Consider the following 14073-nt stretch of genomic DNA (forward strand, 5'->3'; position numbering starts at 1 on the left):
TAACTAATGATCGATGAATTGATTGATCATACAGAACATCGGGATCAATAGGTCCTGGATTTAAAGTCATGATCTAAAAGAAAAAAAATTATTTATTTCTCAAGTAAATAAAGTACAACTTAACTAAAAAAATAATGTACAACTTAATTTTTTTAAAAAAAATAGTGTACAACTTAATAAATTATAATAAAAAATTAACTATACAATAAAATTATTATTTACAAGATAAAAATATTAATAATAAAAATCCCTGTCTGGAGCCTATCTTAGTAACGAAAAACGCTTCCTTCAATTATGACCTAATTGATTACAAAACCCACATCGTAGTCGAGCGCTTGGTTCTGTCCAATCCATCTCGTTAGGATATTGTGAACTCTTTGGTCTACCAGATTTCCTCAACAACGATGGGTCATCATGTAAGACAGGCGTATTAGGGTGCGTGATCCAGTAAATTTCATGTGCTACAGGTTGACATTGAAGAGAGTAACATGCAACATACGTTGACAGTTTATAGTAGTCCTTAATAAAATCTTCATAGTTCATGTTAAAATGTGAGGAAATTACCATAAAATGCGAGCATGGAATGCCGAAGGCTTGCCATTTGTTACATGAATAGTACCGCTTGGACCCATTTAGCCTCAATATTTGAACATTTCCTCCTTTAGCATTGAGGCTGTGACGTCCGATCTTCACATACACCTTTATATCGATCGTATGATTGTACTTCATGTTTACTAGATCTTACAACCCATTTATTAATTTTTTTCGTGTGCATACCTGATGTTTACTCCACTTAGTATTATAAATATGCTTGAAATAAATTGTTAATAACTTATATAAAAAAAGTTAATATTATCGGGTGTATTTATCTTGACTTTCCAAAGCAGTTCTTATTTCTTTTCTTCTTTTTTTCGAAATAATTTATGCACTTGAAGAATGTTATTTGAGCAAGAGCATTTATCGGCAACATTCGAGCTCCTTTGAGGATGCCATTTATGCACTCTGATAGATTTGTCATCATTCACCCGTATCTGAACCCTCCATCGTGTACTCGAGTCCATTACTCTATACCAATGTTGTAAAAAAAAAAAAAATTCAGACAACTTCAATTTATTCCTTTAATGTCCTCAATGGCTTTATTAAACTTTCAAATTTGAAGTTGATACCCGATGATAAACATAATTTTTTAATGTGATAAATTTGTATTTTTTTTATTGAAGTTGTTGACGATATGTCATAAGTAGAAATGATGGTGACATTTTGGTCCCGTCCAACCATTTGTTGGATTGTTCACTGCTGCGATGATGCCAGTATGTCGATCTGAAATTAAACACACCTCTTCCTGTGTTACAATTTCTCTCAGGTGTTTCAGGAACCATCCCCATGAGTCTATAGACTCCTCATCTACAACGATGAATGCAAGTGGAAGAAGATTCCCATTTGAATCAATTGATGTAACAATCAGTAATTTCCTCAATATTTGCCCTACAAGTGGGTATCGTCTATCTGAATCACCGACCGACATTTATTAAATGCTTCTATACAAGGACGAAATGCCCAAAATACAGAAGTTAGGATAATATGGTCTTCAGTTGGCGTTTCTTTCACTCTTCACTCCTCACGTGTTCCAGAATTGGTCTGTTTAAACATTTATACAGTCACCTGGGTAACAATTTGTATGACTCGTCCCAGTCACCAAACATTTTAGCCAACGCCTTTCTTTTGCCCTTCCACACTCTATGGTAAAGAATATGATATCCAAATTTTGATTTTATGTCGGACTGCAGTTGTGCCACACTAATAAATGGTTTTTCTTTTACGGCATCATAAAGCTCTAGTGCAATCATTGATGAATCTAACTGCACATGACTTTGACTCAGTTCTGAATAAAAACATGTATGTTGCTCAGCATACTTAGTGATCTCAAACAAGCCATGCAACTTTTTTTTGTTGCAAGAAGTTTCCATTTGCAACCTTCTTCACACTTCTTACACCGAATTGTCCATGTCGATTCTACAACCTCATATGGTGCGTGACATTTAATAGCAAAAAATTTGATCGTGTGTTGTAGCATTTCTTTGTCTTGACAAATTATCCCCTTATACACTTGGGTATTGTCAACATCCACGGGGGCTACAATTAGGTCGTGTTCTCGGATACTATCTATTACATTCATAAACAAATCGTTGAATGTATCAGAAGGTAATTCATGTTCACGACCATCAAAATCCAACTCTTCAAATTCGTCGTCCATTTCTGTTCTATAATCTTTGTACTGATTGTTAGCCACCATATCTTCATCATCACATGACGATGCAACTGATTCCGAATTAGGATCAATACATTGAGTTAGATCTTCAAACTGACTAGAGGGTGCATTCAAGTTTATATCCAATCCTACGCTACTTACATTAACATATAAATGCACTAAATTCGGGACTGACATTGCGATTGAGAACATCAAGTTCATTGCTTGTTCATTCGAAATAGGGAATGACATAAACCTTATTGATCCTAATGGTGCTATATTAGGATGTCTATATATTATTCCTAACTAATTTGTTATCATATCTACACCAAGTGGCATCCCTACCATTTCAATGAATTGTTCAAATATAAGTTCACTGTTCACATTTATGCTAAAACCCCTACATGATAGTTGGTTATAATCAACTCCATCAACACCATCAATCACATTACATTTGTAAACAACATAAATCCCACATATTTGTCCACCATTTTCTAGAAAAAAAAAAAAAGACAAACAATATATTACTAATTATCAAACTTAAACGAAAGAAAAAACAAACAAAAATATTAAAAAATATTAAAAAAAACTTAGTTTGAATATCAAAATTGTTAAAAACAAAAAGAATCGAATAAAAAACTTATTATACTAAAAAAAACTTTAAACTTCAACATCAAAATTATTAAGAACAAGAAGAATCAAATAAAAAAAAAATTATACTAAAAAAACTTTAAACTTCAAATTAATATTAAACTTTTTAAAACTATTTTTTCAAAGTTAATACTAAAAAAATTAAATCGTATAAAAAATATAAAAAGTCGAAGTTGTAACTTTTTTTTATTAAAAAAACAAAATAGTAAACTTGTTAACTAAAAAAAAATACTAAAATATAGAATATCAAATAAAAAATGAGAAATAAATAAAATTACTTCTAAATCTCCAATTAAAAAATAATAAAAAAAATGTAGAGAAAATATAATTAACATGTTTTCAAAGACAAACAAAAAACAAAAAAACAAAATATAATACCTAAAATCTAATGTTTTCAAAAACAACAATAAATCCTACAAACCCTTAACACTAATATTATTATATTAATATTAGTGAATTCAGACTATTTAAAAACTATTATTGAATTGAGACTAGCATGGAAGATCTAAAATATTAACATGGTAAACTAACATAAACATGATATATCTAAAATATTATTAAATTCAGCAAAATATAGATATCTACTAATATTAAAAAAATTATTAACATCAATATAAAGAATAAAAATGATATATTTAACATAAACAAATATTAAAAACAAAAAACTACTAATAAATAAAAATTAAAATTCAACTCACAAATTCGATTGTAGTTTTTTTTTCCCTTCAAACGTATACCTCTTTTTGAATCTTTGTTTTTTGAACAGCAATAAAAACTATATATATAAAAGAAATAATAATATAAGAACAAAAAAGAAATTTATAATTATTCTTAAAAATAGAAATCTAGTAGAGTGAATGAACAAATCTGTATAGTTTGTGATCAAGGGAGAAGTGTGGGGACAATTTCAAACGAAATAGAAGAAGAGAATGAATAAAAAAGAGGAAGTGAAAAAGAGCACCAATTTTCACTTTCTCTCCCCACCTCGAATCTCTAAAACTACCCAAAAATCGAAATACTTTTCAAAACTACAATATAACAATAAAACCCCATTATATTAATTATATCACATATAATTAATTCCCTCAGTTAATTTGAACAATTCAATTTAATCCAAAATTAATTCTCAATAATCCTCGTTGAGCTATAGAGGGGACTGAACCTATAGATTGAAGCTCCAATGGTACTCGAATAATTAATTAAACTCCTTTAATTAAATTATCTGAAATCCATTAACTGCCGATCACTCCACTAAAGACTGACTGCTGCACTCTTCGCACTACAAATATATTTTTGTGTCCATTGGATATAACCAGTCAACAGTTCAATGACTTTTCACAAATTGCTCGTAAGTATAGTTGGGCCAAAATTACCGTTTTACCCCTATAGTTACATCTAACTCCTTAAGTACCATTAATCTCTCTAATGAACAATAAGTCATAGTCCAACTATGACCAAACTACCCTCGGACCAAGAGAGGGTGTGGTACCACATTGTTCAGCCCCAAAATCAGCCCTTAAGGAAGCAATGTATCTACTTACCTCAACATTAGGGAAGAAGTGAATTTCGTCTTGTGTAGCTATGCTCCCAGCTCTCTAATCTAATGAATCCCCAAAATGGTAGGCTTATTAAGTCGGCGAACTAGCCACTCTCACCCATACAAATCAAAAGACTACCTTCATAAGTAGGAGTTCACAACTCACTTAGGATTCAGGTCATGACACCTATGGTCATTGTGGTGAAATGTAAGTCTCTAGTATCAACGGTGTTATATTATGAGACTATTCATTTCGTGGTCCGGTTTTATCCAAATCCCTTTGAACACCCCCCTCACATGCCTCTACATGAATGATCGGGATCAGATCATTTGTAGTACTTTACAACAATTGTAACATCTACAAAGCAGATCGTATTCGTAGTGTCACCATGATAAGGTACCCAGTCGTATCCATCTACTACAAACCATTTAGGTTATCACTTAAACATGATCCACTTGTATGTCTCTACATACATGTTTAAGCTACGGAAGATAACCTCGGATGTTAGTTTATTGGTTTTGTGGGTTAATGCAACTAAATGTCAAATAAAATACCTCAGATTTTATTAAATAAATAAATCATTTGTACATTACAATTACAAACTACATGACCCACGAGATTTAGGACATCAACCCGAACACGAACAACATGACCATGTAACAGTATGTACCTTTGCTTGTAATGAAGAAAGTTTTCTCTTGGTCTGGTTCGTTCATCTTAATCTAGTTGTACCCTGAATATGCATCCATGAAACTCAACGTCTTGTGGCAGCTGTTGCATTTACTAACTGATTTATCATGTGAAGAGGAAAACTGTCTTTTGGACAAATTTTATTAAGATCAGTGAAGTTTATACACATTCGCCACTTACTGTTTGCTTTTTTCACCAAAACCACATTTGACAACCATTGAAGGTAATGGACTTATCTAATTAATTTGGCCTTTAACAAATCATCTACAAGACTTGCTAGATCTCGCTCCGGTTCTGATTAAACATTCTTCGCTTTTACTTTACTGGTTTGAAATCCCTATCCACATTAGGGCGATGTACTATTATGTTGTGTTCAATTTTGAGCATATCCTTATTTGACCAAACAAATATGTCAACATTATTCCTTAAAAATCTGATCAAGCTTTCTTTTTGCTTTGCTCCAATTCTAGTTCCAATATTTACCTTCTTATCCTTCCTCTATGGTGATTGAGATTGGTTCCAAAGTTTCTGCTAGTTGGCTTCCTTCGTTGGTCTCGATCGTTCCTTCTTTCTTTTGAGGATTTGAGATTTTCTTCCGATTTGGGTCTTCACATCTTGAAATTCCTTGGGTCGATCTCGACCTCGACCTCAACCTTTTCCCTTTAGTTGGGAGACTGGTCGTTTCTTTTCTCTATGGAGCAATCGAGAATCCTTTTTTATCCGAGATCTTCTTCTTTAAAAGTCCAATGGTCGGCCTCGGCCTTGTCCTCGACCGAACAAACATGTTTTGGCTCCATTTTGTTCCCTTCACTGCCTTCCTTGTCCATTGCTTCAACAAGTAACTTCAAAATCTTCAACTTTTCTAGTCTCAGGTCGTGGGGATCTAATTTGCCCATCTCCTATCCTTGGGCTTTAAATATCTCCTTAGGTGGAGGCCGAAGAGATTCTTTGCCTTGAATCTTTAATGGGTGACGACCTTGATCGATACCATCTTCTTCATCTTTCACGGATTCATCCTCTAGTCGAGACCGAGGAGCTTATTCCTTCTAGACTTGTTGATGGTAGTAATCTTGGTCAGATTCATCTCTTATCAAATTCATGTTTATGCACCTTTGACTCATTCTAAAAACGACGCCAACTGTTGATGTCAAATTCTAACTAAACAAGTGTACCTATTCTCCATGGGGCAACAACCGTAAATTTGTATTTTAGGGGAAGAGAGCTCGCCTACAAGCAAAGAGATACCTGGACACAGGTATGGTGTAAACCACAACCACTCTGATGCTTAAATAAGAAGGTTGGAGGATACTAAGAGTATTTGATGTTGGATGAAGAACTTACTTATCGTTCATGTCCCTCTCTACCTTATTTATAGGTTTTGATCATTTTCCTATTTCGTATTCAATTAAAGTTTCTAACTGGTTTAAAGCCGAGGGTGACAAAATTGAAAGTACAAGTTTTAAAGCCTTGGGTTCAAAACCTATAATGAAGCTCTTGATGGCTTCACACTTTTTCTATATTCACTCACAAAACCCACTCCTCAAATAAAAATTCTGACCAACGGAAATGGCTAAAATTTACAAGTGAAGTAACCACAAACAATGGTCCATTGTCAAGGCTACACGGCAAGACAATATCAATATTGCTTGTCTGCATAGTGGCAAGAAGACAGATTAAAATTAAAAATGACTTTGAAAAAATATCATTATTAAATAAAACATGAAATTCTATCTCAAAACTGATAGATTAAAAATTAATAAGCCTCTCTATTTTTAAGATGTGGATCCTCAATATATCCCTATCAAAATAGTACCTCCTCGAGTTCACCATTCTTGTGTCAAATCTCGAATTTGGATCGAATCCTCATTTGAATTTCATAGACTCTGATATCATATTAGATAAACATAAAATTCCATCTCTAAATTAATTTACAAGATTGTAATGTCTCTTCATCTTTCCGACATGAGATCCTCAACCACCAACTGCCTAAAATATTATAATCTAAGAACTTTCAAACAACCAAAGTGCAGGATGAAAAGTAGAAAACAACAGTATGTTTTGAAATGCCACGTCTGCTTAGAATATCAAAATCCTAAGAGTTTCTAAGCAATCAACTGTGATGGGAAGAATCAAGGGGTTGTTCTATGCTGGCTACTTCGGTACCTGCAATATTTGCAGACCAACAATTTGCAAAGAATATAAAGAAAAATGCAGCAAAGATAACAAGAAATTGCAGTTCCCCAAGATCAGAAATGTTTTCATTAGCACTTGAATTATCCAAACCATGTGGATCGGAGAGTTCTATCTTATTTCCTTTGTAACTGGAATATAGAGACCAGTTTTTTCGCAGTTTATCAAAGTTCTGGTCTAAATTTGAATGCACGACATTGATATCAATATGAGCAAGTCTAAATACATAGCAAGAATAGTAATGCTTCAACTCCTCAAAAGAAGATCAAAACAAAAAGAACAGGAAATAAAATACCTATACTCAATTACTGAAACACTATCTCTTTTTAAGTTAATGAAAGAATTCCACTCTATCCTTCTCAAAAGCAGTATCAGAATGACAAGAAAAGGAACAGGACAGACTTGGGTATGAACTATTACCAGCCTTTATCTGCTATGAATTCATGTATAACATCACCTACAGATCAATCACACAAGGAAGTGTTTTCCTCACTAGGTTGGAGGTGCATTGCTTCGATGCAGAACGTGGCGCCGAATATCGTTTTGATCAACCGACTCCAATGGAGTGGCTGTCTCATTCCTAATCCGCTTGATTTTGGGGCTCAAAAGGCCCCTATGGCGAAATCCATACAGTTTGAGAACTTGATTGTCAGCAAAATTGAAAGCCCTCTCCATGCTACTCAAACACCTTTCTACTGGATAGTCTCCATAGCTACCACAAGGTTTGCAACCGACAAAATGCGTTACGAACGGCCATCTTTCGTCGCCTAATCCCGGGTGATACTTCTCAATCATTTCTTCGTACCTATCAACTAATCCAGCCCAGTAACCATGCAAATAGTATGAATTCTCAAGAAACACCTTATCCATCCACTGATCTTTCTGAGAAAGCAATAAATATATCAAAGCTGACTGATCATCAGCCTCAAACGCTGGCCTTCCCTTCAAGTTTGCAGTCAAAATCTTCCCAGCCTCTTCTCGAATAGGACCCTTTGGTCCCATTGGAGCCCATGCATCCAGCAGGTCCAAAGACCACTGACAATTCCTAAACAAAAAACTTCCTGTGTTGAGTGCAATCCAGGACTTTTGGTTGAACATCAAATCAGGGTAACCATGAACAACCAAGTTATAGTTATCATATTTTTCCAGAGGAATCTCAAACACCATATCAGTAAATAAAGCATCACTGTCCATCCACCAAATCCACTCCACTTCAGGGTGGGACAACATCAATCGCCGGATCAATGGCAATTTGGCCCAATACCCAGCAAGTTCCTTATCTAAATGAGCTATATTGTATACTATTTCAATCCCATGAAGCCTACAATAGTCAATTTTATTTTTGATTGCCTTCAACAAATAATGATCCCCAATTGGGTTGTCGCAGGGTTTTGGGGGAGAACCAGTAACAAGCAAGATCCTAGCTCTTTTATTAACATAATTAGGAAATTCTGGGTTCTGATCGAGCCAAACCTTTCGTTCCTGATTCCAGTTCACAATCTTGGGTCCGAGCGTGTAAGTGACATTAGGGTTGATTTGGGTCTCGGCAGGATCATCCGGGTCGTTGGGGTCGCCGTCCGATCGAATCTCAGCAAGGATCCGGTTGGTTTCTTCGATGATATTCTGGTTCACAGCGTCAGCCTCGGAGCTACCAAGGTTGCCGATGCCGATGGTGCCACGAAGAACAAGGATGGTGACGAAGCCACAGAGAATGGTGATCTTGATATTGTTGAAAGTCTTTTGGATCTGACGGCCACGGGGAATTCCGGGGATCCCACGGCTTCTTCTGCCGTTGGCGGTGGCTGCAGTGGTGGGTAAACTATTCCCTCCATTGCCGGTTCTCTTCTGAGCTAATATATTGTCTATCCCCATGTCTCTTCTCCCTCCCTTCTCTCTATACAAAAAATTGTACACCCTCGCCGGAGGAACACTCGTATACAGAAAGATCTGACTAAATTCTTCTTCTCTTTATCCTCTTATCAGATTTTGAAGCTATGGGTTATGAGATAAACGGGTTATTTCCCTGTAATTAACAGCTCTCTCCAATTCTCCCCCCACCTTCAATTCAATTATGTGAAGAAGATCAGAAATCGAAGAGATGGGGTAGAAAATGGGAGAAATATGGAGAAGAATAGAGTGGTAGTGGGTAATGGTCAATTCATGGTGATGATAGGTTGAGGTTTTGAGGAACAGCTAAGAAAGGAAGAAGAGGCGAAAGGGAAAGAGTTGGAGAAGAAGGAGAAAGCTGTCTCAGGAAGTACTACCGACTGTGTGGGATTGAACCATTGAAGCACTTTCCTTCTTTGAATTATTATTCGAAGTATAATGTAAAATTAATAAATAAATAATATTCAAAAAAGAAAAAGAAAAAGAAAAAGAAAAAACCGTGTTTCAAATAGGAAAAATGGAAACAACTATAATCCTTATGGATTTTAAGTAAATATCTTATGCATTTGTCTGATATGTGATTGGATCTATTGTTTTGGGATAATTATTGCCTTTTTAAATTAAAAATAAAAGAAAAAAATTATTAAAAAATTTCCTACCTTCCTGCCTCCTGTCAAATGGCGATAGTACATATTAGTTGGATACCACCCTTAAATTTTTATTTAGTTAATGTCTGTCTTTTCAATATTTAAATAATTCTTTAGTTGAAATTTCAATAGTAAATTATTATTATTTATTTTTTTTTTAAGAGAATCGGTCATTCACCCTTGTGAAATTTTGTATCAATTGGGCTATATTCATGTTGATGTTGGCAAAACTATTTCATTTTCGGTATATTATTGTTATTTTTCTCTCTTCTCACAATAACATGATATTTTTAATAAGGTAATACTTTCATAAGTTTGGAAGGTTTGGTATTTGAAATTAAAAGATGCGAAGATTTGGATGGAAAAAGTTTGAATAAAAAAAAAACTATAATAAAGATGTAAAACTATGAAATTGAATAAAGTCTTTAGTATGTAAACCTTGTGTGCTTCATACATATGGTATCAAAAGATTTTGAAAATCTTATCCAAGTTCAAACTAGTTTGCCTAAGTTTAACGACTTGTAACTCAACTCATTAAAGCTGGTACCATTGAAGAGTCAAATCCCGCCCCTGATCATGCCTCGATTCCTCTCCCTATCGCTGTCGACTCTTCCTCGTCAATTACATTGCCTTCTGTAAGAGCTATTGATCATGTCTGCTAGTCTTCTGTTTACAGGAAAAGAAGTTGAAACAGGCATGGTACGAGAGGAAAGCCTCACGGCCACAATTCCGCTAAGTGTCAATATCACCATATACTAGTGCTAGTGCGGGTGAACTCGATGGGAGAGGAAGAGATCAAATAGGGTATTCCTGGTCTTACTGTGCATTCATGCAGCAAGATTCAGATTGAATGGAGGATTGAACCACTTTAATAGCTTTTTCTCTTTCTTGCTTCTCGTTTCATAGAACGCGTAGTTCCTTGCAAGAAAAGGTATGCGCAAGTGCAGTAGTTCAAGGGGCAACATTATATTAATGACTTGATAATCAAAGTTTGAATTTTCACTCTCATACTAATTTTTATTGTATCTGAAAAAAATTAAAAATTAAAAATCCAATATCATAAATTAAATAACATACACTATAAGAATAAATTAATGATTTTATAGTCAGGGATAGAGCCCGTGAGGGCAAGGGACACGTGCCAGCTCAACTGATAAAAGTATTATATATGTGTTTTAGCGGATTCACTAAAGATATTAAAATTTACCATTAGCTGAGTGATAATTATTATCGCAAAACCTATGCGGTGCCCCCATCTGTGTTGGGGTTCATTTTCATTTAATTTCATATTTTCATCCTTTTCAACGTTTTCAAATAGCATGGTTTTTATTTGTTTTTCTATTATTTTGTAATTTTTTTTAAAAAGGTATATTTTTTTCAATATCTAACTATAGATTTTCTTTTAATTACAATTTTTATATATATTTTTTATTATTTTTATTTTTTATCCCATATATATACATATGCAATACATAAATACTTTTTAATCCCTAATTAATTAATTTAGAACCTAAAGTAAAAATTAGTTTAAGCAAATTAATGGTTTTAACTCAGTTTTATTTTAAGAAACTTTTACAACTATTTCAAAATTTATTGTATATTTTTAAAAAAAAATATTACTTAATTTTGACATTACATTAATGTGTTTTATATTTATATGAATTCTCTAAATATTTAAAATTATGTCTAATAAATCTCTAAATTTTTAATTTTGTATCTAACAAATCTCTTAAAAATGAACATATTCATAAACTCTCAATTTTATATCCAATAGGTTTCAGTATATCCACATTTTTAAGAACTTATTTATAATTTTGTATCTAATTGAACCTTAAAATTTCAATTTAGTTAATCATAAATAGTAGACTGATTTTTTTCCTCAAAAATGTCCAATCAGACCTATTGACTATTAGACACATTTAAATTTTATATATGATATAACAATTAATTGTTAACATATTTTAATATATATGTAAATATAAACTTAAGACCTTATAAATCTATTATACACAAAATAAAAAATTTAACGATCTATTATATACGTTTTAAAAAGAAAATTTCACAAAATGTCCCAAAAACTAAGAACTTTTCTACCATTGACCTTTGCCCAGAAATTCCAAAACTACCCCCAATTTTGAAAAACCTTCAGATCGTTTGGTATCTACGTGCCTCTACGAATACTTTACAATGATAGGTCATTTCCTTCTCAAAGTATTTCTCTTCGAAGAATTTTCTCTTGAATTTGCTCTAGTTTTCTCTCCGAACTTCAATCGAGCACTTCTTACAGGTTTCTCGCTAGTCGTCTCTACACTTACCACCGTCGTTCTGATTTGCAAGGTATGAGACTCTTCTCCTTAAAGAATGCATGTTGATATTCGAGGTTTGACTATCTTTTAGGATTTAATCGCGTATTCGTCCGTAATTAATCGTTGAGAGAATACTAAACGATCAAATAGAGAATACTAACCGAGCATTTAGAGAATATTAAGCGAGTGTTTAGATATTACTAAGTGATCGGATAGAGATTACTAAGCGATCGAATAGAGATTACTAAGCGATCATTTATATATTTATTGTGTGATCGTTTAGGTTTATATCGTGCGATCGTTTAGGTTTATATCGTGCAATCGTTTAGCTATTTGTTATGTGACCGTTTAGATATTTATTGTGTGATCGTTTAGGTTTATATTGTGCGATCGTTTAGCTATCTGTTATGTGATCGTCTAGCTAACTGTTACGCGATTGTTTAGATATTTATTGTGTGATCGTTTAGCTATCAGTTATGCGATCGTTTAACTGACTGTTACGCGATCATTTAGATATTTATTGTGTGATCATTTAGCTATCTGTTATGCGATCGTTTAGCTAACTATTACGCATTCGTTGAGATATTTATTGTGTGATCATTTAGCTATCTGTTATGCGATCGTTTAGCTAACTATTACGCATTCGTTGAGATATTTGTTATGCAATCGTTTAATTTTTGTTATGCGATTGTTTACTAATTGTTGTAATGTACACGTTTGTCAGATTGGTATGATGGACGTTCCTGTTATAATTGACAGAAGAACAGATGAGATTGTATAGGAAAACTGTTTTTGGTCCACTGTTGGATATAATCCTTGTTTTTAATGGATAACTTTTGCACTACTTTCTGTTAAGGGAGGTAGCAGATGCGAACCCAAACGTTATATTATTCAACATTCTAAGTAGGTAATATTCTTCCAAGATGATTTTAACGTGATAACTGGGTTGTGGCCGACCAAGAAAATAGTAGAAAGAGAAACAAGCGGTGAAAGGTTGCGAGAACTCATTCTTGGACTGAAGGACCAAAATGAAAAGGATAGTTCTTGCAAGGATGTGGAAACCGCATTCGAGAAGTTCAATTTTACTAATGACGAAGATGCTGTCAAGGTTGTATTGGTACTATTCATCGAAACGGTGATGATTGGAAAAGACAAGAAATCCCAATTCAATGTGAATATATTTGGGATTGTCGATGACTTTGAAGCCTTTGTACATTACAAATGGTCTTCTCTCTTTTATAAACGTACATTGAATAGCATGAAGGCTATCATGTGCGGGAAGAAGGAGGTATGTGATTCAAAGAAAGCAGAAAATGATCACCGTGTCTCATATTATTATATAAAGGGGTTTGCACTTGCATTCAGGGTATGTACTTTTGTTTTTTATTCACTATAATATACATTGAACCTGTGTGCTATGTACGTCTAACAAAGTATTCATATCGTAGGTTTGGGCTTACGAAATTTTATCCACATCAAGTAAGTTCAAAACCACCAAAGTCAGGAAGGTTGCAATTCCTAGAATTCTTAGATGGACTTGTTCTCGTGCTCCATCTTACCAATAATTGAGAAATAATTTTTTCCAGCCAAAAAAAAGTAAGTAACCGATCGTTTTTTACTTGCTCATTTGTTTATAATTTCATGCATTTTGACTTGCTCAGTTGTTTATGTACAGACTATTGTTGTGTTGAGACTTGTACCTAGCGTAGAGGAGATAAGGCACAAGGAGGACAGACTGGAAAGACTTAATGTGGTTCATGTTGTTGGAGAAAGAAAGATCAAAGGGGTTGAACACTCCATTGATACTCACAAGTCCTCTAGGGGACACGAAGAGCATGATCCCCATGTAGATCAACATGTAAATGTGCAACGTATAGAGTCGGAACCACATATGCTAGTTTAGACTAATCCCTTGA

At 33.9% G+C, this 14073-nt stretch overlaps 1 protein-coding gene across 1 annotated transcript; it reads right to left on the bottom strand.

Annotated features, from left to right (window-relative positions):
* Positions 1–7388: 7388 nt before the first annotated feature.
* Positions 7389–9752, bottom strand: LOC120071442 (putative xyloglucan 6-xylosyltransferase 5). The gene has a single exon (XM_039023734.2). It carries the CDS (start codon positions 9187–9189, stop codon positions 7810–7812), a length of 1380 nt encoding a protein of 459 aa, XP_038879662.1. The 5' UTR covers positions 9190–9752; the 3' UTR covers positions 7389–7809.
* Positions 9753–14073: the final 4321 nt, after the last annotated feature.

Source organism: Benincasa hispida, chromosome 2 (genome assembly GCF_027475165.1).
Source record: "Benincasa hispida cultivar pf3 chromosome 2, pf3_genome.v1.1, whole genome shotgun sequence".
In the NCBI taxonomy this organism is placed as follows: Eukaryota; Viridiplantae; Streptophyta; class Magnoliopsida; order Cucurbitales; family Cucurbitaceae; genus Benincasa; species Benincasa hispida.